Here is a 23,828-nt window from a genome sequence, read left to right as displayed (position 1 = left end):
CTCCCTGCCCCCTCAATTCTCCCCTTCCCCCTCCTGTTAAGTAGCAAGCACTTACCTGCTGGGAGGTCAGGTAAGTGCTTCCTCTCCCCCAAAAAAGGGCATACAATTGTGCCAAAATTCACTGCTTACCTCTCGTTGGCATTAACCACAAAGGAAGGACAGGTACAGAAAGGGGGGAAATAGCAAGTAAGAATAAGAGGCAGGGTTAGGAAGGGGTGGCTGATGCGAAAGGGGGTTCTGTGTTCTTACTATTTGCACAGATCATGAGCAGGACATGGTAGGTTAGTAATTATAGGGAATATGTTTCTTTAAAGGAGTGCTGTATATATCCCAAGCTCTACATTTACCTTGTATAAGCAAAGCACAGAAGACCTTCCGATCAATAAATGTCACACCAAAATCCAATCATTTGAAGAAAGTGCACAGAAGCAGAGCCAAGGCAGACACTCTTGCAAATTGGCAAAGACTATCCAACTGTGGTGGGCCATTTCACACAGCCTGTCAGGAAAAATGTATACGCCTTCCCATTCAAGCACACATTGCAGGGATCTGCAGGCAACCATCAGAAATCCCCAGAGGTGTGAACCCATATATGACTTGTGTGTTTGACAATGCAATCCTAAACATGTCTACTCAGAAGTAACTCCTAGTTGCATTTGCTAAAGAAGAGCAACGACAAAAGGAACAGGCAGATTTATTGTGGGGATCGTACAGGCACTTCCAAACATTTCCTCCTTTTTTTGCATCTTGGAATGTCAGTCAATCAGTTTTATTGCATATAGCCAAATGCCTTTACCATGGACGACAGAGAATGAAAGGACACTTTCATCCAAAATCATACAACCTGTAGCAGTTCGCAACATAAAAATTTTTTTTTACAACATTAAAACTTAAGATTGGAGTGCATTCACATAGCTCTGGGATGAGCTTCTTGGCTGCCAGTACAAATTTGGTTACCTGGTGTGTAATACCGGTATATAAATATTTATCTGCTAGGAGTTCAACTGTCACTTCCTGTGTGGATCGACCCGGAAGCCAATTAAGAACTGGCGATATAAATTTTCCTCTGGGTGTTGTATACAGGGGGCAAATCAGCAGATAGTGTGTGATATCTGTACCCTCGCCTCCAGCTTCTTATCTGCACTGGGCTGAAATCACTGAATACCCACTACACAACAATATCCTCTACCTGATTTCATCCATATATACATTTGTGATCCATATGGGGAATTCCCCAATATCTCCCCTCTAAATATGCTAAGGGAATCTGTTGGAATCTTAGTTCTGCAGAGGCCCTGCATAGTTGTGGGAAGGTCAGAGTCTCAAGGTAACAGGACCTTAAGTGATCCATCTTAATTTGGGGGTACCAAAAAGAGTATTGGGCGGCAATGATGGATACTCTGTCTTGGTTGGCATCCTGATCAAAGATCCAATATCTAAGGTCACGCGGCCTAAGTAGTTCTCCATTTGAAGATTATAAGCCCTAAACTTATATTGGCACTTTTGTGCTCAGCCCCTGTCCTTAGTTGCTCTAACCAACAGAGCTTAGTAAGAGTATGTTCCTCAAAGGCATTTAGCCTGCGCCAGTATCTCAAAAGATCAATTCTGGCTGCTAGCGAAGGGAGGCCAAACTCAGCTCTGAGGTGGGCTGCCGGTGTCCCACAGGGAAGCCCCAAAATCTGCCTCATAAATTTATTTTGCAGGACCTCTATTTCAATTTTAACACCAATTCCCCATACCTCAGCCCCATAGAGCATTTGGGTGGTGATTTTAGAGGAAAATATCTTAATAGCTGATTAACTGCCCGCCCTTTGAATGAAAGAACCTATATAGCTGCCCAGTAGAATGACCAGATATTAGTTTAATTGATTCCAGATGGGGTATCCATGGTGATTTCCCATCGATAAATAATCCTAGATATTTAAAACTGAGCACTTGATCAAGGGTGTGACCTGGACTTGATAGTCCTCTGGCCAAATACAGTGACCTTGGTTTTATCGTAATTAATTTTTAGGTGCTCTTTTATACACAGCTGTCCAAATTAACCAGCACCCTTCTAAGTCTGATTTTATTCTGAGATAACAAAACTAAATCACTGGCATAGAGCCGAATTGGCACTTTACGATTCTTAAGGGTGGGGGGCAAAAAGGATGGGGATGCCATATCAGGGATGAGATTGTTTATATGGTAATTAAATAGGAAGGGTGCATCTTGGAATGAAAAAGTGGACATATCAAATTATGTAAATGGAGATGATGCACAACACCCTTTCCTCAAAGGGAAACTTTAGTAGTACAACGATGACCTTTCTCTGGACAAATGAAAAATGAATAGATTCAACATAAATCATGGAATGCTGTTGATCAAGTAATACTTCCTCCTTGCTTAGTGCCGATTGCTGATAAAACAGCTGTTTTCAAATGAAAAATGAGTTAATAAATCAGGAACACAAGCCGAAACTGGAACTTTTTCATGGCACTCAAGTCTTAAATTATTAGCAACATATCACAGGTGCACCTGCAGCCCATATAAATAGCCAGAAATTACTCTCATAGTTGCTCTGGACTTCAAAAGGACAGGAAGCTAACACTTTCAATGTGTATGCCTGAAAGCTGAAGCAAGCATTTTCACTGATGCTGGGTAAATTACAGAAAGGCAAGGTTAGTGGTTTAGAATTAAATAACCAAATAGGGACTATAAACAACTCCACATAGCCCCCAAACTATGCATTTTTAATCTGGATACCAGGAATATTTTCTCCACATTTAGCAAGACTATGAGAAACAGAGCAGAAAGACCTAAAGCATCTCAAAAAGAAGAAGAAAGAAGAAGTGGCCAGAATTCTGCAGATTCCTTTTTATAGGGTGAATGGCTGGGCTTACATCAACTAGGGCCACTTGCATATCCCGTGCAGGCTCCCCCCCCCCCAATATTATGTCAGCAACGGAATCATTATCAAAGTGAACTGAAGCATTCAAAGAGAAAAAGTGGCGCTGAACTCCCATTTTGCTCCTGAGAAAGGGGCAGCACTCATAACATCTCCCCAGCGTTGTTTGGGTTCGAATTATTAGCTGCCCCTTGCTTTTTTCTGAGATTTCTCTTACTCTGAAGGAGTGCTTTCAACTCAGTGCCACGTAGCTCCCTGGTTATTTCTTATTTCATATCATTGTAGTTCCACTGAAATCATTAGAGTATTAATATGACAAAGAGTTGGCCGGACGTAAATCACACTAAAGCTTGAGTTAACTCTTTATTAGCAGAAACACCATCTTCACAGACTTGGCTAATGAGCACAGCAGCTCATTAGGTCTGGCCCCATGAATCAGTTGCCGAGACTGAAAGTCCCCACCTCCCCATGATCTTCTCTGGGGCTTTTCCCAAGCAATCAGAGACTGTGCCTGCATGCAGCCTGTCACTGTTCTGCCTGCTTCAGCCTCTTCTGGTTCTGCGAGTCACAGGGGGGGGGAGGGAAGCAGCAGGAGGAGACACCTATGACTCTTCACCAGCCTGACTCACCTCTGCATCTTGGCCTCCCTCTTCCCACTGACCTGCTGCAGCTTCTGCCTCTGTTTCTGGACCTCTCTCTGCCATTGACTCGCCCAGCTCACTAAGCCCTGTTACTTCTTCCCAGTCTTCTCCCTCTGACTGATCATTGTTGTCCTACCACCACTTCCTCAGCTCTGAGCCTTTTTCCCTTGGCTGGTCCCCAGCTGGTTCCTCCCACTATTCCTCTGTGTGACACAATATGGCAGAGCTCTCCAGAATCCTCTGTTTTGAACAAGGCCAACCTCAGCTGCCTTATTTCCCACACAAGACAAAGCAATAAAATGTACAAACATGCCATATAAACGAGATGATGACGATGATGATGATTTGAATACCCAATATTCAAAACAGAACCATCAGTGGGTGGGGCATCTGACTACTAAATACGGGTGCTGAAATGCCATGCAGGTTTCAAGTATGAATATTTCTGTAATCAGGGTATTTTTAAAGGAACAAATAAATCTACAATCAAGAATGACCTAATATGCTCTGTTATTTGTGTTGGCATCTCTGCTTGCGAAATAACATCACAGCTTGTGACATTGTGCAAGCACACTTCTAAATATATACCCTCCTAAGTGTGCTGTGCTGTTGCAGCAAGGCTTAGGATCAGAGCATTCAGTTTCATCAAATCTTGCACAAAGGCTTAGTCATTGTAACTGTATGAGGCCAAGGTGTGTCTGGGGTGGGAGAGAACATGCTTTTAAAAAGGGGGGAAATGAGCCCTTAGTGAAACCTCAGTGGTTCACATTCTGCCATTTGACCCTGTCCCTCCCCAACAACAAGCACAGTCAAGAGAGATTGACACTTTCTGGAGTTATGAGCTAACCCTATGCACAAATTTCACACACACAGACACAAACGCTGGGTCACATCTCTTATTTACCAAGATGCGCATTTTGCACAATGCAGCCCCCTAGGAACAAAAGAGTGATAGCCGGGAGGAAACATATACTGCGGAAATACTCGTGCAAAAGACATACAGAGCTCCTGTCTTTCCTCATTACCTCATACAACTTTAATTCCTAAAATAAATTGTGCAGGGGTTAAGTGATGACCTTAAATTTGTCAAATATGCTACTACTTCTTTTTACTAGAGCTCCAGGATTTACCAACCAGAGCCAGGTAGGTGCAAAATACACAGAATTAAAGAAGTCTGAGCACAGTAATTATCCATAAAACTCTACTTCTGGTTACAGGGCTGGCCCAAGACATTTTGCTACCTTAGGCTGCCCCAACACATATTCTAACACATGCGATGGGACAATATCTTCTCATTGAAGGCTGACTAAAATAAATTTTGTCTCAAACATATATGCACTACTATTTTTCAATAGGATGTATATGTACTGTACTGTTTTTCAAACATATGTAGGTGGTTGTTATGATTGATAAAAAGCAAAGCCATTTAAAACCATTACTAAGTTCATAAGAGTTTGTTGTTGGTATGCATTTTCTCAATTAATGGGGCCTAAAATTACAACAATAAGTGTGTGTGTGTGTGTGTGTGTGTGTGTCCATGAAATTCTTTGGTGTGAAAAAGGGGGTCCTTGTCAGAGTTGGGAACCACTGTGGTAATATATATTGTAGCCAATGCCTTGTATAGAATGTATTTAGTTCCACTGTTTCATGGCACTTTGGGGAACTGTAGGCCTCTGAAGTTGTCATCAGAATTGAAATAGTTGACACAGAGGTCTTCAGCTTCTGGTTTACTGCAGGTAGCGTCTTCAGCTCATTGCGCTCACTGACCGAAAGCGGGCTGTCTCGGAGGAGACAAAAATAGGAGTTTCCAAAAGACCCGTTCATCTGCAAAGTCCTTGTGTGATGCATAGCACAGGGCTCCTGGAGATTCAAGTCATTGTGTCATACCTGTGTGTTGTTCGTATTGTCCTACAGCTTTTTAAAAAAAAAATAGACAAAACAACAACAACCCTACAGCCATCATGGTCCATTCAGATAGATTGGGTTTTTGGGTGCTCAGATCCTGACTGCTATAAACCTTTAAACTGCAGGGTGAGGCTGGTCCTGCAAACATTCAGCAGGAAACTTTCTGGCCCCTCACTCAAAGACTGGAAAGAGACCATGATGCAAAGGCAGAGAACACACTTTAAAGTCCAAATCATCTTATATGTTCAATGTCTAACATTTCCCATGAAAAAGAACTCGTAGCAGGGCTGGGAAAGACCACCACCTGGGATTGGGAAATCCAAACCCTGTCAAAGGAGAAAATACGAGGCTCCAGCCTTCTTCAGTCACAAGCGTCCCACTCTGAAACTTGATTCTCTTCCCTTGGTTTCCACTGCTGAAAAGGCAAGCTGCTTGTCAGCTTAGACATTCTTTTTTTTAAAAAAATGCAGTTTGCTTCACTTTAAGCCATTTTCTCTTGTCCTTTTCATGATGCCTGCCTGCAAGTGCAAACACTACTGGTGCTGATCCAATAGACACTGGGTATTTTGACTTTCAAAAAGCTGTTGACAAAGTCTCTCAGCAAAGACTCCTGAGTGAGCTTAGCAGTTATGGAAGAAGAGGTGAGGTCCTGCCATCAATTAGTAACTGGTTGGGAAATCAGTGTGCAGTGACTGCGAAAAGGGTGAATTCCATGCTAGGAATCATCAGGGACTGAAAATAAATCAGCAGGGATTGAAAATAAATTTGTCAGTTTCATAATGCCATATAAATCTATGGCACGGCCGCACTTGGAAAAAAACTATACAGTTCTGATTGCCTCACCTCAAAAAGGATATTGCAGAGTTTGGAAAAGGTTTAGAAAAGGGCAACCCAAATGACAAGGGTTTGCAGCAACTCCTCTATGAGGAAAGGTTACAAAATTTGAGGATGTTTAGTTCAGAAAACAAAGCATGTAAGAGGCGACATGATGGAGTGCCATGAACTGGCAGGACTATGGGGAGGAGGAAGATGATCCCAGCGAGGAGTGAAGCTGGGATTGGGACACACCAGGGCAAACTGGGGTTGAGGGAGGAAGTACTCACAGGGTGATGGAGAACAGCAAGGGATAGAGGTCAGTGCACAGGAACCAGAGTAGCAGGACCAATCACCAGAACAACCCCTGTTCCCACGAACACAGTGGGCCCTGGGGCCTAGGGAACAGCAGGAGGGACTCTCTAGGAGGCTGGTGCAGGCAAGGGCTCACTAGCTCTGGGAGGAGGTCTATGAGTCCTCAGCTAGAGTAGGTTCAGAACAGGTGAAGGTCTCATGCCTCATCAAGCCCAGATGCAGCAATCAGCATGCAAAGTGTAAAAGGAAAGCAGAGCTGAGGTGCTGGGTCTGCTCAGTCCCTCGGAGGCTCTGCTGAGTGGTTGTAGCTCCTAAGCTGTGGTGCTCCTACCCCACAGAAGTGCATCAGGCACCATCATTATACAGCTTCCCAATAATGCTGAAGATGTGCCTTTTTACAATGGCATTTGACACTTGAGTATATTTTTTAGGACCCACCTTATTCTGTGATTTTAAGGGTTATTTGTTTTGTAAACTATTTTTATTATTGTGTTTTAATATTGTAACCCTTCCCCTGGGACCTTAGGCTAAAGGGCAGGCAATAAAACAAACAAACAAAATCACAGCTTTAAGAGTAAAGGGGGATATACACTGGTTGAAACTCTCTCCTACAGCATTATCTCACTCGTGTCTTTATCTATCTATAAAGTTACTCAACATCTTTCTAGGTCCTGAATTACTGAAAGTGATTATATGCATCATACACAGAATGCCACGACATACATTACATATTGATCAATCCACACGGAAATGATCCATTGCAGTAAATTGCCACCACAAAGATTAATGTATAATAAAATAATGTTATCTGTTATCCATAGGGAGATTATGGTGATTCCATTTCTTACCCATCCTTCACCATAAAGTACCAGGGCAGGTTACAGCAATTTAAAAAACACAATATTAAAATGAGTTTATGCAGTGGCAGATTACATTTACTGAAGTAGACTGTAAGATTAGGCTTACTAGTGATATACTCCTCCAAGTACGCATTAGGGATAATATAAAGGGAAAAGCATAAGACATGTTGGCTGAAATCATAGATTAGAAAAAGCTAACATCTGTGTTTCACCCCTTGCATTTGGCTTCTATATCATGTGTGTGCATGCATGCTTTTCATTTCCATTTATTTAACATTTACAGCCCACTTAATATTTTAAATTCTCTAGCAGTATATAATATAAACAACTTTTCATATAGTTATAATCCTAATCTGTATTTACCTTGGCAAATAATTTCAAAAGATTGAGGGGTATCTTCAAAACATAATACATCAACCATTTTTGCCCTTATCCCTTGTATGCAGAAGGATTGCTTCGTCTACAGTCACTAAGAATTAACATCACAAGTTATAAAAGTGCCTTAGAGTCACCATCCCCAAATGTAATGGATGGGGTTTTCCAGAGCACTTAGCATTGACCTAACTTTGCTGCCAGTGCAGCCTTTGGTAAAAACGCCAACTGACTTCACTTGGAAGGAACTGAAGGAAGCACTGAGCGCTACTGAAAACAGCCGCATTTCCAGATTTTCCTGGTGTAGGCTTTGTACTTAACAGCAGATAATAAATATACCCACTGCCTCTGAATATCTTTAAGCCATACTGTTAAGTCAGATATCTGGGTGGAGATCTGCAGCATCATTTGAGATCCCCTTGCTAAGATGACAACCAGCACCAAAGGAAAATGCAGCTTTTACGTTTTTTGATGCTATGGCTCAAGAAGACACCACAATACAAGGATGGGGCTGCTTGCTTTGCTACACCAGCAATAGTTGTCATCTCAAATTCCTTCCTTCCTTCCTGCTTCTGAGTTGAGACAATGGCCAGAGCACCAAGTTCTTTGAAAGAACTCATTTGAAAGAGGGAGTTGGAAGAGTGATGCTTTTACCCACTTTCCCTTTTGGCTCTTAGATTATTTTCAGGGCTTGGATTAATATCTGAATTCTACCCAGATCTCTTGGGGAATTAATGTTTGTGCAAGAACTCTCTCTTCCTTTCTGTCTCTTGAGGGGAGCGGGTGGTATCTGCCCACAGCACTCAAAAATCCAAATGTGCTCATTGGCTGAAAAAACACTGGAAATCCTTGTAGATACACACACGCACGCACACACACACACACGCACACACACACACACACACACACCTTTTCTATTTTTCCCCTGAGGTTTTGGTTTCTCTTGGAGGGAAGAGGACCAACATGCAATATAGAATAACTAGATCAGCTTTCTCCTGGTGGCCTCCAGGCATTTTGGACAACCACTCCCATCATCCCTGACCACTGGAAGCCAAAGTCAAAGACCTCTGGAGGTCCACAGGTAGGGGAAGGTTTGAATATATGGTCAATGTACAAAGCACATTTTCACCCACAGATACATCAGAAAGACAAGTTTCGAATCTTCTCCCAGGTCTGTGCACTTTAAAGCAAGTACTTGTTGGCAATTATGTACCTCCCTTAACTCTTGATGAACTATGACTGCTTAGAATATTTTAAATATATATTTTATTCCAAAGCTCTATCATAAATAACCTTAATGCGGTTTAACCATATAAAACTTATTAAAATACAGTACTGTATTTTACTGTACAGCAAAGTAAAACTAGTACTAAAATTCATGCAAAGCTAACAGAAGGAAGCTTACTATAAATATTAGACATAATGTTAGAATAGAGGTGGTCTAACATTAAGTCAGGTGCGGAGGAACACTGCCTTTATAAGAGTACCTTCTCTCACTACAGCACATGGGCATTTTGGTTTGCTGGCCCAACGAACTGGATTTAGTGGACATTTAGACTTTTCCTGTTATGGCTGTGGAGCCTAAAGATTACAATCAGCCAAAGGGCCGGTAGGCAACACCACTAAAAGCACATGTGTATACATGCTTGCTTGCACTACCACCCTACTGTCATCAAAAAAGAGTGAGACAAATGGCAGGTGCATGTCTGCTGGATTTGGTTGCTAGAGAAGTCTTACTGCATAGCTTGACCATTCCACAGAACATAATAGACACACCTTGTTTTGAAAGCTAGCTTACTGCTCTGCCCAGCTGGTATTCTGTGGCTAGATTGTTGATGGGGACAGACTATTGCCAGCGTAGAACTGTAGTGCTCAAAAGCTTGTAGTTTACAAGGCCCTTAACAACTTGGATCCACAGCACCTTAAGGACCACCAGATTCCGTATGTTCCTAGCCAATCATTAAGGACTTTGTGGGAGTCACTGTTAGTCCCCCATGGCTCAGGTGCACAGCCAATATCTATCTTGGCTGTGATTCCCAGAAAACCTGCTCCATACCTTGCAGGCCTTTCCCCCCTGGTCTGGGAGGTTGAGACCCTGACTGACTCCAGCTACAAAAGCTGAGGCTGCTGAACAGACTCTTGGGCTGGGGTGTTGTTTTGGGTGGTGGTGGTGGGGTTGTTGTGTTGATGATGTTGGCTTTTTGTACCTTTATTTTAGATCTTGTTGTGATTTATGTGGAAACTGTTCAGTTTGGTTGTGTATTTTTTTAAAAAATATTTTATTTATGGTTTACAACTGCTTTGGTTATGTTGTAGTTACGGTAAGTATCTTTTTCATGTTGTAAGCCACCTTGAGCATGGTTTGAATTGTGGAAAGGCAGCATACAAATAAAATTATGTATATATTATGTATACATGCATCCATCAGGAGTCAAGCCAATGTTGTGGAACTTTCTTGCAGCTGAGACCAGATAGGCCCCCAAAAAACAATCAAGCAGTGTATAAGTTTCATGAAATAAATAAATATTGAACTTCCAGTGCCTACTGGAGACTTCTTTTTTAAAATAAATAAATAAATGTATCTCTATTGTATTTATTGAGTTCACTGCTTTAAGACAGTTGTAATTGAGTGGTACATAAATTGTTAAATTAAATTAATAATAATTAATGCACATTGATGCATATTAATTAATATGTAATAAGTTGCTACCCTGTTCGGATTTTTCTCTGCAAACAATAAGCCAGCACAGCTCTCTACACTTTTCAGTTTATTTCATTTGTTTCTCCTACTGCATTTCTATCCTTATTTGCTGCACACAAACTGCTGCCTCCTCCTAAGGTGCCATTTTAATTGGGGGGCCAGCGCATTTTGAAGTTCATTTTACCCAGGTACAAAATACTATAATGTCCACCCACCCCCACCCCAGGTGCTTTTATTTCTGTTGGCACTGATGCACTAGATGTGGTTTCATAGGTGTCTCTGGTAACAACTTGATACAGTATTCTCTATGACTAGCAGCACAACCTTAACCATGTCTGTGCAGAAGTTAAGACCTACTGAATTCAATGGGGGCTTCCTCCTAGATAAAAGGAATTAGCATTGCAGCCTAAATTACTGATGAGTGACACAACACTCCCATGCCTGTGCTATTTCAGTTTTGCTTAGTTTAGTTTAGTTATTTAGGAGCAGTATAGCCACCTGCACAGAAATAAATATCTAGACAATTGTTAAGGGAGACAAAAGCGTAGCCACTCCTTCTCTATTAAGGTCAGGCAGGCAGGATATTGCATTATGCCACTGACACAGTTACTTGCAGGAGAATCACACCATCACTAAAATATATGGTTTGGGTGACTCTGTGGAAAGCCCACGTAGGATATATGGCCGGAGAGCATCACAAAGGCCAGGGAAACTTCCTAAATCAGCATGAGTAAACCAGACCAACGCTTCCAATATAGCTAGCTATGAGGACAAATGTGGCATTATGCAGGATTAAATTAAACACATTTTTATTTTTGTAATCCAGAACAGCAGCAGCAACTGAAAGCAGCTTTGGACATTCTAAGAGGTGCCAACAAGTGAATGCAAGAGTGCATTGTTACTGGCTTTTGACTCACTGGAAGACTGGCTTGCAGCACCATCTAACTTGTCTCCTCTCAAAACTTTCACTAAGAAACTCAAAAGTTTCACTAAGTTCAATGGGACTTACTCCCCAAAAACTGGGCATAGGGTTGCAACCTCAATCAATGGCTTTTCATCTTTAGCCTGGCAACCTGTTTTAGTTTTGTTATCACAAATTCGTGTGAAATCTTTCAAGTTTCCCAGAGCTCTGCATCAGAATAGATTGCATGCAAACCAGGAGGGGCGGGTACAGGAGAAGAGAAAGAGGAAAACTGGTTGGTGATAGCACCATGAGTACATCTGGTAAGAGTCTTAAAGCACAATGCAGGAAGCAGTAGCATACATTCATATTATTATTATTATTATTATTATTAGAATTTATATAATCTATGCCCGCACGTTTCAGTGCTCTGCAAAAAAGACCCATTTGAATGTCTGCTACCTCCTCCCACATTTTGCCTTCAGATCAAAACTAGGGGGGAGCATGCCAGCCACGCCCCCCAGCCACCCAATTGGCTGGCTGGCGATGATGTGGCCGGGATCCCCCAGGAGGCGTGGTCAACGTCCACGCCCCCCAGAGGGGAGGGGGCTGTTTCCAGCCGTTGCCGAGGCGGCACACGGAGCCACCTGCGCTTGCGCTTCTGCCTCGCCCGCTCCTTTACCGGCAGCGGTGACTAAAACGAGACAGCAGCAGCGAAGCTGCTGGACCTGGACCTGGACCAACTTTAGCTCACACTCCTTCAAGTCACAGCAAGCACAGCACAGAAAGTGCTGCCCCACAATGCTCCACGGCACCTCATTTGCATACATGCAACCTAGCCCAGGTCCCCCTCGGCGGAGGCAGCTTCGCTGCCGCTGCTGCCGTTTCGCTTCAGCCGAGCAGGCCGAGACGGAGCACAGCTGGCAGCGTCCCTGCCAGTTTCGTATGGGTCAAGACAGCTACGTTTACTGTTTTACTTGCTTCTTGACTAAGCATTGTCCTCAGTGACAAAAAGCAGCATTAGAAACTCAGATATATAATCTAATCGCCAAATGGCACCATGAACTGTTTCTCCCCACCCCAATGAGATGAGTTATCATCATCATCATCATTTCTATATTGCTTTATATTTTAAAGAACAAATCTCAAAGCAGTTTACAACACATAAAATTGTCAAATAAATCCAGAATAAAACAAATTCAAGCTTCAAGGAAAATATTTCAGATCCTTCTCTAAGTGACATTTTGCTTTCCCCAGTCGCCAGCCTGGCATCCAGAGACCTTCACATGGTCGCAATTGGACCCACAGCAGTCGCAAAACACACCTGGCACCTAGCTAATTTCCAACACTGCCAAGAAGAATACAATAGTCATTTCCCCAAGCATCTTACCCACAAAAACAGGGACTGCCCATGAAAGTTCAAGTAAAACATTCTTTCCCCAAAAATTATTGTTCTCTAAGGACAATAATTCTTATTCCTTGAAGGACCGCAGGCAATGCTTCCTACAATATAACATAATGTAATGTAGTACTTCTCCAACAAGAACTTTGTGGCCCTCCAGATATTGTTGAACTATGGCTCCCATCATCTCCCTGGCTGGTTGAGGCTGGAGGGAGTTGGAATCCAACAGCATCCACAGGGTGCCAGGTTCCTCATCCCTACCATAACATCACTTTTGGGGCAGGCCATGCCACACAAAAACCACCTTGCAGGTGGAATTTTATCGACCTGAAGCTAAAGGAACAAGGCTAGTACTGTAAGAAGCTGTCATCCTTATTTGCATACTATTCTAAGTTCTCCCTCTTTCCTACTGCACAAAGTACAGTAGGATGATGTGCCAAGCTTCTCCTGAATTGCTCTTGATTCCAGAAGGGAAACGCCCAACCGAAAGCCCACTTTCTCCTACCTGATGCAGCAGCACCTTTATTATTACTCAGATGCCTTTGAACAAAATTTGTGGCTGCACAAGCCTAACGGAAATAAGTTCTAGTTACAAGTAGGTAGCCGTGTTGGTCTGAGTCGAAACAAAATAAAAAAAAAATCCTTCAGTAGCACCTTAAAGACCAACTAAGTTTTTATTTTGGTATGAGCTTTCGTGTGCATGCACACTTCATCAGATACACTGATGAAATAAGTTCCTTTTGGTACCACAGCCCTTTTGAACACGTAAACTCATCTAGCTTTAAAGTACAATCCTCAAAGAGGCGTGTTCTGCTGTGAACGTTAACTTTCCAGAGGCGTCCTCAAATTCCTTCAATGAAAGCTTGGAAGGCTCCCACTACAACCTCCTGGAATAGATTTTAAATACTGAGGGCCAAAATGGCAGAGCAGAGAGCAACTGTGGCCAAAAAAAAATACTTTTCTTTTCTTTCTTTTTGCAAGCAGGCCACAAGTCAAGTCTGGAGCTTGGGAGAGCACTTCTCCAGTGCCTGAGAAGCTCTTCCATGATGCCTCAGTGAGGATATACCGGTATCTTTAGTATACCTGGCCAGAAAGCAGTGCAGCAGGAGAGAAGCAAGCAAGAGGGCAGTTCTGTCTCTCTGCTCTAGGCAGGCTCACACCTGCTTTGGCCCAGGTGTGCTACCAAAACCCACCGGCTATGCTGCTTGCGGCAGGTGTGGCACAGGTTGCCTGCCCCAGTGCTCCCACCAGCAGCATGGTGCAGAATTTCATTTAAATGGCCTTGGGCCTCACACCCTCTGCCAGCCTCACGTACATTGCAAGGTTGTCATGAGACTCACAAATAACACCTTTTTTTGTCAATGCAGAATACAAAACTAGCAGCGTTCCTTTAGAAATCTATTCAATACAATGCCGCCTTAAGCATGCCACAAGGAAGCAAAGTCACTGTTGAGGGCTGGGCTGTTGATGTAGGGTGCTGTGTTAAAGGGTGCAGCAGAAAGTTTAAATAGTTATAGGTGAATAGTAAGCGGGGGTTAAGGGAATGGACCAAACGCCTGTAACATTTCAGCTCTCCCGTTACCTTTCCATCTCTTTATTTATAAAGACATACTTTCGTTGTTACATTGACATGCACTCTGATACTCTTATTCCTCTCCTCTCCCAAGATTACCAAAAGAAACATCAACCACACCCCAAGGGTTCCAAACAGCTGCCTTCCGTTCTCACGGCACCATAATCCTTAAACAGCAGCAAAGTCGAGCCATTTCGTTCCCAAGTACTGGCTCTTAGTGCCACCACTATTGCAGAAATTCAAACCCCAGTGCAGATCAGAGGAGGAAGAGGCAACGCCACAATGAGAGACTGACGCTGTCGCCCCCCCCCCCGTCCTCCCGCTCCATCACTCGCAGTAGACAGCATAGAAGTTGAGAGCCTGCAGGGATTCCATATTTCCCATCTATTATAGATGGCACTGCTAGCAGGGGGGGGGGGGAGAGGAACAAACACCAGGACTTGCACCTCAGAAGTCATTGTTTGGGATTCAACCCAAAGAAAAGAGCTTCCCCATATGCTTACACACCTTTCGTGAAAGCCACTAAACCTGATCTTCCAAATAAACACATGGAAGCAGAAAATCCACTGGGAGGAAAGGGGATGTTTTGAAGACCAATAGGGGGGGGGCTTAAATATGAGCTAGAAGGGTTGTGTTCTGCAATCTAGACTGCCCTTTCCATCCCCAAAGCAAGCAGGCCTCAAGTATAAAGAAAAAGCCTGATCCCCCTTTACAGGCCCAACTACAAATCTATTTTTATATAGGAGGTATCAGTTTGGAGGTAACATTAGACTCGAACACACTTATTTGCAGGAAGAATAGAAAATATAGTCATGTAAGGCACCAGATGGGGGTAAAAAACGAGGCTGAGGAAAGGAGAAGGGATGGACTGGAGAACACCCAAATATGGCATCTACCAACACTCTGATTTACACACAAGCACACACAGACACACACCCTTTTGCAGCTTGCAATCTAGAGCCTGTCAATTGCCCAGTTCCACCAACAGGCATATATGCACAACCGTTGTTTTTTTGTGAGGTAGCGAGACATGAAATTCTTTGCATTTATCACATAAAAATGCCTCTTTGTATCTTGAATGCATACTTGGCCATCTCTCTCTTCCTCCCTGTTTCGGCATAACACACCCCAGTGAAAAATGTTGTTGCTGCCATTGTTTTAAAGGGAGGGAGGCAGGAGGGAAGAGAAAGACCCACCCCAAAAGGAGAATTCCTGCAGGTGGTTGATGTTAACAACAAGGCACACACATACACACACCACAAGTCCCACGGCAGCTGGGCTGGGCTCAGTTTCAACCAGGTGGGGGCAGCACGGACTTTTAAAGACTGCCTAGGGAAACCCCACCCCATCGGACCCTCCCAAAATAGGCAGAGTTGTTGTTATTATTATTATTATTATTATTCGCAGAGGAATTCCTCTGAAAGGGTGAATGAGAATGCCTGTCGTCCAGCCTATCTTTCAGAAGCACATACACATGGCTTGGCCCCCCATTCATTCACAGACCTCGCCTTCCTTTGCCTTCCGGTTTACGCATCGTCTACCCCCCCCCCACGCCAGTTATTTAGGAGAGGCCATGGAAGACGGTGCAGGAAGAGTTTCCAAGGGAAAAGCATAGGAAGTTCTATGAGGAGTGAGGGAAAGGTACCCTGAGTGTGACCCACAAGCAAGCATGAAAGCACCCCTCTCCCTCCCTCCCTCCCTCCTTGCGCCATTCATAAAAAAGTCTGCCTCTGCTTCAGTGCCTCTCCTTCCTCGCCCTGTCGAGAGCACCAGCTCCCCCACCTTCCTTCCCTCCCTCCCTCCCTCCCGCGGCGAAGGAGGGAGTGCATGAATGGAGTGCGCGAGGGAGGGAGTGGATGACTGCCTGCCAGCCCGGCCTCTGGCTTACTTGAGCATGGCCTCTTCCTTCTCTTCCTCTTCCTTCTGCCGGTCCATCACAGCCATAATAATGTTCCTCTCCTCTTCCGTCAGGTGGCTCAGGTCAGGCAGCTCCTGCATGGGAGGAGGCACGGTGGGTGGGCGAGGGCCGCGGGGCCCCAGCGAAGCCGGAGAAGAAGCCATGTCCCCCCTCGCCTCGCCAGCACCTTGACACCTTTGGGCAGCGGCAGCCCGAGCACGCCTCGCCTCCTCCTCCTCCTCCTCCTCCGCCGCCTCTTCTTCCTCTTCTTCCTCCTCCTCCTCCTTTTACACGGGAGTCCTCTGATCATCAGCAGCAGCCAGCAGCTCTCGGGAAGCGGCGGCAGGAGAAGCAGCAGCAGCAGCAGCCACGGCAGGAGAGCGAGAGGAGGAGAAGGAGGAGACCCAGCCTTTCATGGTCGCTCGCATCCACCCCAACCCGGGCTGGCTAGTCACGGAGGGAGCTGTCTTTGTTTTGGTCCCTTCCTAGGAAGCGCTGGGGAAGGTGCTCCGCAGCCCCGGGCAGCCCATCCTCTCCGGCGGCGAGGAGCAGGCAGGCAGGCAGGACCGTGCAGCCAGCCAGCCAGCTCAGGATTACAGCTCCCAGGCTCTGTGCACTGTCAGGGCTGGAGGGGAAGGGCGGATGCTGCTGCTTCTGCTCTGCTAAAATGCTCCACTGCTGCTGCTGCTGCTGCTGCTGCTAGCACGGGAGCGGAGTGGGAGGGAGGGGAGTTCGGTGTCAGTTAGGCGGAGTCCAAACTGCTCCACTCCTGGGGGATGCTGAGGGCTGTCTCTTACAGACAATACGGGCAGCGTTTCGTTCCAGGGCGTGCACCCCCCCCCTTCCAGGGCACCTTTCTTGCAACCGAGGCGGTGGAGCACTGGACTTAGATCTAAAGGAGCAAAGGTGGTCAATTTTGTTGTTGTTGTTTTTGTTGTTGTCGTTTGCTCTTGGAGGCTGCGATTATCCAACTCGGATTTATTTACCTGCGAGCAAGCGCCCCCGCTTCCCCGCCTGCTGAAATCCAACAGCCCCTCTTCTTCTGATTAGAAACAGGACTAGGAGTAGGCAGCAAGGCTAAATCCTAAAGCATGCTTGATTCGACATAGCCCCCATCCCACCCCCCCACCCCCGCTGAAATGAGTGGCTTGAAGGATCATGCTTAGGATCAGGTTGCACACTTTCTTGGTAGCGAGCCCCACTGAATTCAGGTACAGATGTAAAGTGTTGTAGGGCCCAGGCTGTAATCCTAAGCATACTTAACATGAGATAGGCCACACTGAAATCCAGAACAATTGCTTCCTGGGATCAAACCTTGGGTTTTGCGTTGTCGTCCCCCCCCCCACACACACCTCTGTAGCACACCACCTTTATGTACAGTGTGCCTGTGAAGATTATGTGGGGCCAAAAGATAAAGAGACAGTTTTAAATGAAATGTGCATGCTAGCCAAGGATACCAACAAAGAGCCTTGTGGCACCTTAAAGACTAACACAATTATTATGGCACAAACGTTCGGGGAACAGAGTGCATTTCATCAGATGTGATGAAATTATCTGCAGATGATTTGGATAGAGCTTTAACACATCATAAATGTGTTAAACTCTGTGTTGTTTTTGCTGCAATCAACTAAGATGGATCCCCCTCTGGAAATGAGAGCCACTGTGTATAACTTGCATTCGCATTGCTGACCAGGAGAATAAAAAAGCTGGTTACGGCTAGAATATTAACCCAGTCTATACAGAAGAAATTCCTGTTGAATTCTATGGGGCTTACTCCCAGATAAGTGGGGTTAGGCTTGGAGCCTAAAGCATCCTATCTAGAAGGAGGGCAACACCTTCTGTTCAAATCGTAGGTTAGCCTTTGATTTGTTTGCCTTGGACAATTATCAGCCTCGTATGCTCATCTGTACATTTGCTGTCACTATTTCAAACATGTGTGGACAGAGAAAGTGGGTCTCCTTTGTTCTGGGGCCACACAACTCAGTTGTGAAAAACATTACACATTACATTTTGTAAACATTCAGCAAAATTACAGAACTTGAATTGCAGGGGGGGATTCAAATCAGGAGAATATAAATTAACATTCTCCCCCAAGCAACTTTATATTTGGATAACTTGCCCCACTTCATTCACTTTTAGAATGTACTCTTTGCCCAAGATATCTCCAGTTTCTTTGAAAAAAACCATCCCCACCTGTAGCCCTGTATCAATATTAAATCCCGTTTTGTATTTTATACTTAAGTGATGCTTATACATTTTTTCCATGAAAAACACTTTGATGTATGAAATCACATGAAACATGAATTTACTTCATTATACTGTATAATTGCACAGCATCTAGAAGGCATAGTCAACAAGGGCTTTTTGGTGCATAGACCATCAAACAGTGGCACCCACTCCAGCCTCTGCCCCCTGCCACTGCCAACCATCGCCTTACCCAATCTGGCACTCCAGTGGAACGCTCAGGCCCCAGCTCAGTCACTGCCGCGGGGCCTCTGTTGAGTCCCACTGCGGCTGCAGACGTGCTTCTGGGGTGCATTCGCAGCCACAGCAGGCCCCAACAGAGGCCCCATGGCAGAGGCGCAAGCCCCAGCCCAGTTGTCAACACTGCGCCAGAGCACACACCCTGCACTGCGCCACCATGACGTCGCAATGTGGCACCATAATGTCACGGCAGGGGCACGGCATGGGGCACATGCACTGGTCACCCACAGGCTGGAGCCACTGCCATCAAACATGACCTGTGAGTCCTTTTCATGTGGGGCCTACCTGTGCACATCACTTCATTATTATATAAAAGCAGCTTTAGGAAGAGGGAAGCAACAGGTATAAGGTTTACTTAGCCTTTTCACCATCGGTTACTTTCCCACTCCAAATGGTTTTGTAAGCCTTGAATCCCAAAGAGGTGAAGCTGTTCTGCTGCGGCTTGTGATTTAGAACGGAGATGTTGCAAGCCGAAGAAGGGCTAAGCAGCCCTACGTCCTACCGCTTGGTTACTCTGAATTCCCTCTCCCAACACTTCTTTTCTTGAAAACAAACACACACAGATTTATGCACAGTGTGTAGAACTACAGCAATGTACTCTGTGTGGCACTAATGCTACCCTTGAAGATGGCTTAGCTTCAGTTGGCTCAAAATCCCCTAGCCAGACTCTTTACAGAGATTTGGCACGTATTGCATGGAACTCAAAAATTGTTTCAATGATGTTGGCTACCAGTTCGTTTCCAGGCTCAATTCGAGGTGCCAGTGCTTACTATTAAGGCCCTAAATCAGCCCTCTAGATATTTTGGACCACAACTCCCATGAACTCCAGGCAGAATGGTGCTGATGGGAATTGTAGTCCACCTCTAGAGGGCACCAGGTTGGTGAAGGCTGCCATAAATGATCTGGGGCTAGGCTTCTTAAAAGCAACCTCACCCACTTTGTGTGTTCTGGTCAGCATCTGAGACCCTGCTATTTCAAATGGGTGGGCAAAACAGACGGACCCTGTTTAGGTACCACAACTATCAAAGGAGGCCAATCTGGCTCAAGTGTTGCTTGTCCTCTGGAGACCAGTGAAAACTTGGATCTTCAAGAATTGCTTTGTAGCTTAGTGTCTTGCTATGAAGTTTTCTCGATTTTTTATTTAAGCTGATTATCCTGCGGTATTTTGAATGAGTTTTATTTATTAATTCATTATGTTTTTGGAAGCTGCCTTAGGGTTCCTGTAATAAATAAGGGCTTATCCACCCTATACCTCCATTAATTCTCTGCTGTTCACATGATGTTCTCTTCCAAATTACTGTCTTCCCATGCTTTCCCCTCCCTCAATTCATATTTTCTCAAACAAGGAGAAGGTATGAAAAAAGATTGGATTGAGGGAGGGGAAAGTATGGGAGGGTAGCGATTTAGAGCAGAATGTCATATGGGCAATTAAACAACAAAATAAATGAGCCCTACATTCAAGTGTAGTTAGCTGCTAGGACAGGATTTCTCAGACTTGGGTCTCCAGCCTGGGTCTCCAGTTGTCCACCATCCTTAGCTAGCAGGATCAGTGGTCAGAGATGATGGGAACTGTTGGAGACCCAAGTTTGGAAAACCCTGAGCTAGGGCAAGGATTAGAAACTGCTAGCCCACTGGCAGGATGCAGCCTCTGAAGCCTCCTTATTTAGGCTGCAATACCCCCTACTCACCCTTCCTCTCCCCACACTGCTGTTAGAAGGCCTTTTCAAGCCTCAATGAAGTGGAGGAACCAGTTTTTATGGGAAGTCACAGGTGGAGATGGGTTAAAAGATGTACAATTGTTTGTTTTCCTCCAGAAAATTGAGAGTGGGGTGATGGGGAGGGGGAATGGGTGGGTGGGTGAGTGAATGAAGTCATGCTTTTGTTGCTGAGGTCGTATAACAAGACACTACTGAGTGCCCTGTATGGTTTACCACAGGGGTCCCAAAACTAAGGCCCGGGGGCCGGGTGCGGCCCAATCGCCTTCTAAATCCGGCCCACGGATGGTCTGGGAATCAGCATGTTTTTACATGAGTAGAATGTGTACTTTTATTTAAAATGCATCTCTAGGTTATTTGTGGGGCCTGCCTGGTGTTTTTACATGAGTAGAATGTGTCCTTTTATTTCAAATGCATCTCTGGGTTATTTGTGGGGCATAGGAATTTGTTCATATATTTTTCGAAAGCACGTCAAAATGCAAGTAGATAAATAGGAACCGCTACAGTGGGAAGGTAAACGGCATTTCCATGTGCTGCTCTGGTTTGCCAGAAGCGGCTTTGTCATGCTGGCCACATGACCTGGAAGCTATACGCCGGCTCCCTTGGCCAATAATGTGAGATGAGCGCGCAACCCCAGAGTCGGTCACGACTGGACCTAATGGTCAGGGGTCCCTTTACCTTTACCTTTTTTCAAAATATAGTCCGGCCCCCCACAAGGTCTGAGGGACAGTGGACCGGCCTTTGCTGATCCCTGGTTTACTAGAATTGTATTCCTGTACCTATTGATCTGGGAGTAAATACTCATTTACTTACACCTGAGCATATATACATGTAGTACGGCACTGTGAATCTCATACCATAAAGCATGGCCAAGCTGTCTCCTCCTGAGTAGAACATGGTGTGAGATGCTGATATCTGCAATTTTTCAGACATCACACAGTCATCACCCCCTTACTATTTTTATGGATTCAACACATATTTGGCTACCATTCACCTGGCAAGCCTACTTGTTTTTCGCCTCACAATGTGCTTGGGTGCAAAGTAGGCAGCCTGGACAAAATGTGATTCACCAAGCCAAACTCATTCCAGTGTTCATGTACTGTGGCCTGCAGTTTTGTTGGTGTTTGTTTGTTCTTGACAACCCCTTGTCTTGCTTTTACAGTGCTGGGCAGGGGTTGCATTTGGCTGGGTGGGTCACAGGTTGTTCTGGTCAGTTACAGTAGCATCTCTTAGAAGGCCTCTCAAGCCTTCACAGAAGCAACATCCTCTCACCTGGAAGCCATGCCCCGTACAATGAGGGAAGAGGCAGCACTGATGCTAATTATACAGTGGTGACCCATCAAACAACATACACAGAAAGTTATAGAATTCTGGACTGCACCACTGCAGATGGAGGGGAAGCTATTTTTAATGTCGCCTCCTTTCAAATCCCGTACATCCAACTAGCACATCAAGGAGAAACCTGCACTATATATTTATCTCAGCTGTGTAGTTTGCTGCATGGGATAAATTTTATTCTTGCATTTCTATCCTGGGGGAGGGGGAGCATTCAGAAACACCTCACACCCCTATGTCTGCAGTGTGAAGTGGTACAATCCAGAATTCTACCACCTCAGCAAGGCTAGCCCAAAACATTTTGCTGTCTGAGGCGGAATATTCAGATGCTGCCTCTGATCCTCCTATCCTGTATAATGCAGATCCACAGTACCTGTACACATGAATTAGAAACAAAAACACCATTTGAGTGAGGCTCTTATTTGGAAACAGGGATTGTGAAGATCAGGGATGCTTTGGCATAAAGATGACATGAAAATATCCTGTTAGAGTCAGAAGCTTGGTTCCCATGTCACACTGTGCCAAACCATGGCTTAGCATGACTGATTGAGTATCTAGCTTCCTGGAGAGGAGATTGCAGCCACTTCACTCCTCCCCCAGTCATTTTGCTGCAGCACTGAGCTGAGCTGAGCTATAATTTGGTGTGTCTTCTGAACCTGGGCTCATGGCTTGGCTCTCCCAGACAAACCTAGAGCCATAAACCAAGATCAAACTTTGGTTATACATAGTTCATCATGGTTAACCTAAAGAAAGCTAAATTAATAATTCAAATGACAAAAGGGTGTTCCTATATGCTACAACTTCCTGGCAAATAGAAGGGGAAGAAATGGAGGCAGTGAGAGATTTTACTTTCTTGGGTTCCATGATCACTGCAGATGATGACAGCAGTCACGAAATTAAAAGACGCCTGCTTCTTGGGAGAAAAGCAATGACAAACCTAGACAGCATCTTAAAAAGCAGAGACATCACCTTGCCGACAAAGGTCTGTATAGCTAAAGCTATGGTTTTCCAAGTAGTGTTGTATGGAGAGCTGGACCAAAAAGAAGGCTGATCGCCAAAGAATGGATGCTTTTGAATTATGGTGCTGGAGGAGACTCTTGAGAGTCCCATGGACTGCAAGAAGATCAAACCTATCCATTCTGAAGGAAATCAGCCCTGAGTGCTCACTGGAAGGACAAATCCTGAAGCTGATACTTTGGCCACCTCATGAGAAGAGAAGACTCCCTGGAAAAGACCCTGATGCTGGGAAAGATTGAGGGCAATAGGAGAAGGGGACGACATCAATTGTCATAATGCCTAGAAAGGCTTCAGGTTTCTTCTCAAAAGTTTGTCTGGACCTTTTTTAAAATTCGTCATAAACAGTGTTCCAGAATTTTTTTAATTTTGTCACAACCCCACCACATGTGGTACATCGTTCCTTCCCCTTGATTACACCTCCAGCATAGATTTGACTTTGATTTATATATTTTGGCCAATTTGCTGGGGGTCATGTACCACCTATATAACATTTTCACTAAGTCTTCTTTTATTGTGTAACAGGCTGTGAATTTTAAATCTTTTTTCCATAGTCTTTCCCAATCCTCCATCTGTATGGAGTACCCAAAATCTTTTGCCCATTTGACCATCACATGTTTGATCTCTTCATCCTTGACCTCTCAATCCAGCAGGAGTCAATAGGTTTTTGATAGTTTTCTTTCTGTTTTGTAGTAATTCTTTTTCTAATTTTGATGTTCCTTTCTCAAACCCAATTTTCCTATCTATTTTAAACACATCACTTAATTTGTGATATTGTAACCAATCCATACAGTAATGTCTGATTTCTTCAAAAAAAAATTTTAATTGAGTTGGTTATGCTCTTCCTTTAAAATTTCTTTATAAGTTGCCCAATTTGATTCCATATGCTTGCTCTACACTGAAAAAGCCTCTAAAGGTGACAGCCACCAAGGTGTATTTGGCTCCAGTAAGTTTTAATATCTGTCCCAAACTCTATATAGAGATTTTTGAATTATATGATTTTTTAAAAACCC

At 44.5% G+C, this 23,828-nt stretch overlaps 1 protein-coding gene across 41 annotated transcripts in view; it reads right to left on the bottom strand.

Moving 5' to 3' along the window:
* The window catches only part of RIMS1 (regulating synaptic membrane exocytosis 1), a 235,258-nt gene extending 218,314 nt beyond the window's left edge, over nucleotides 1-16,944 (bottom strand). For all 41 annotated transcript variants that reach the window (XR_015948904.1, XM_088665888.1, XM_088665849.1 and 38 more), the window contains exon 1: nucleotides 16,259-16,944. Coding sequence is in view for 40 of the 41 variants with exons in the window: in XM_088665888.1 (XP_088522014.1) it covers nucleotides 16,259-16,431 (173 nt within the window). In the remaining variant the exon portion in view is untranslated. The remainder of the gene's footprint in view (nucleotides 1-16,258) is intronic.
* Between the last annotated feature and the right edge of the window lie 6,884 nt (nucleotides 16,945-23,828).

Source organism: Zootoca vivipara, chromosome 3 (assembly GCF_965207765.1).
Source record: "Zootoca vivipara chromosome 3, rZooViv2.hap1.1, whole genome shotgun sequence".
Classification (NCBI taxonomy): Eukaryota; Metazoa; Chordata; class Lepidosauria; order Squamata; family Lacertidae; genus Zootoca; species Zootoca vivipara.
Note: the sequence above shows the minus strand (reverse complement) of the source record. Positions and strands in the feature narration are given on the sequence as shown.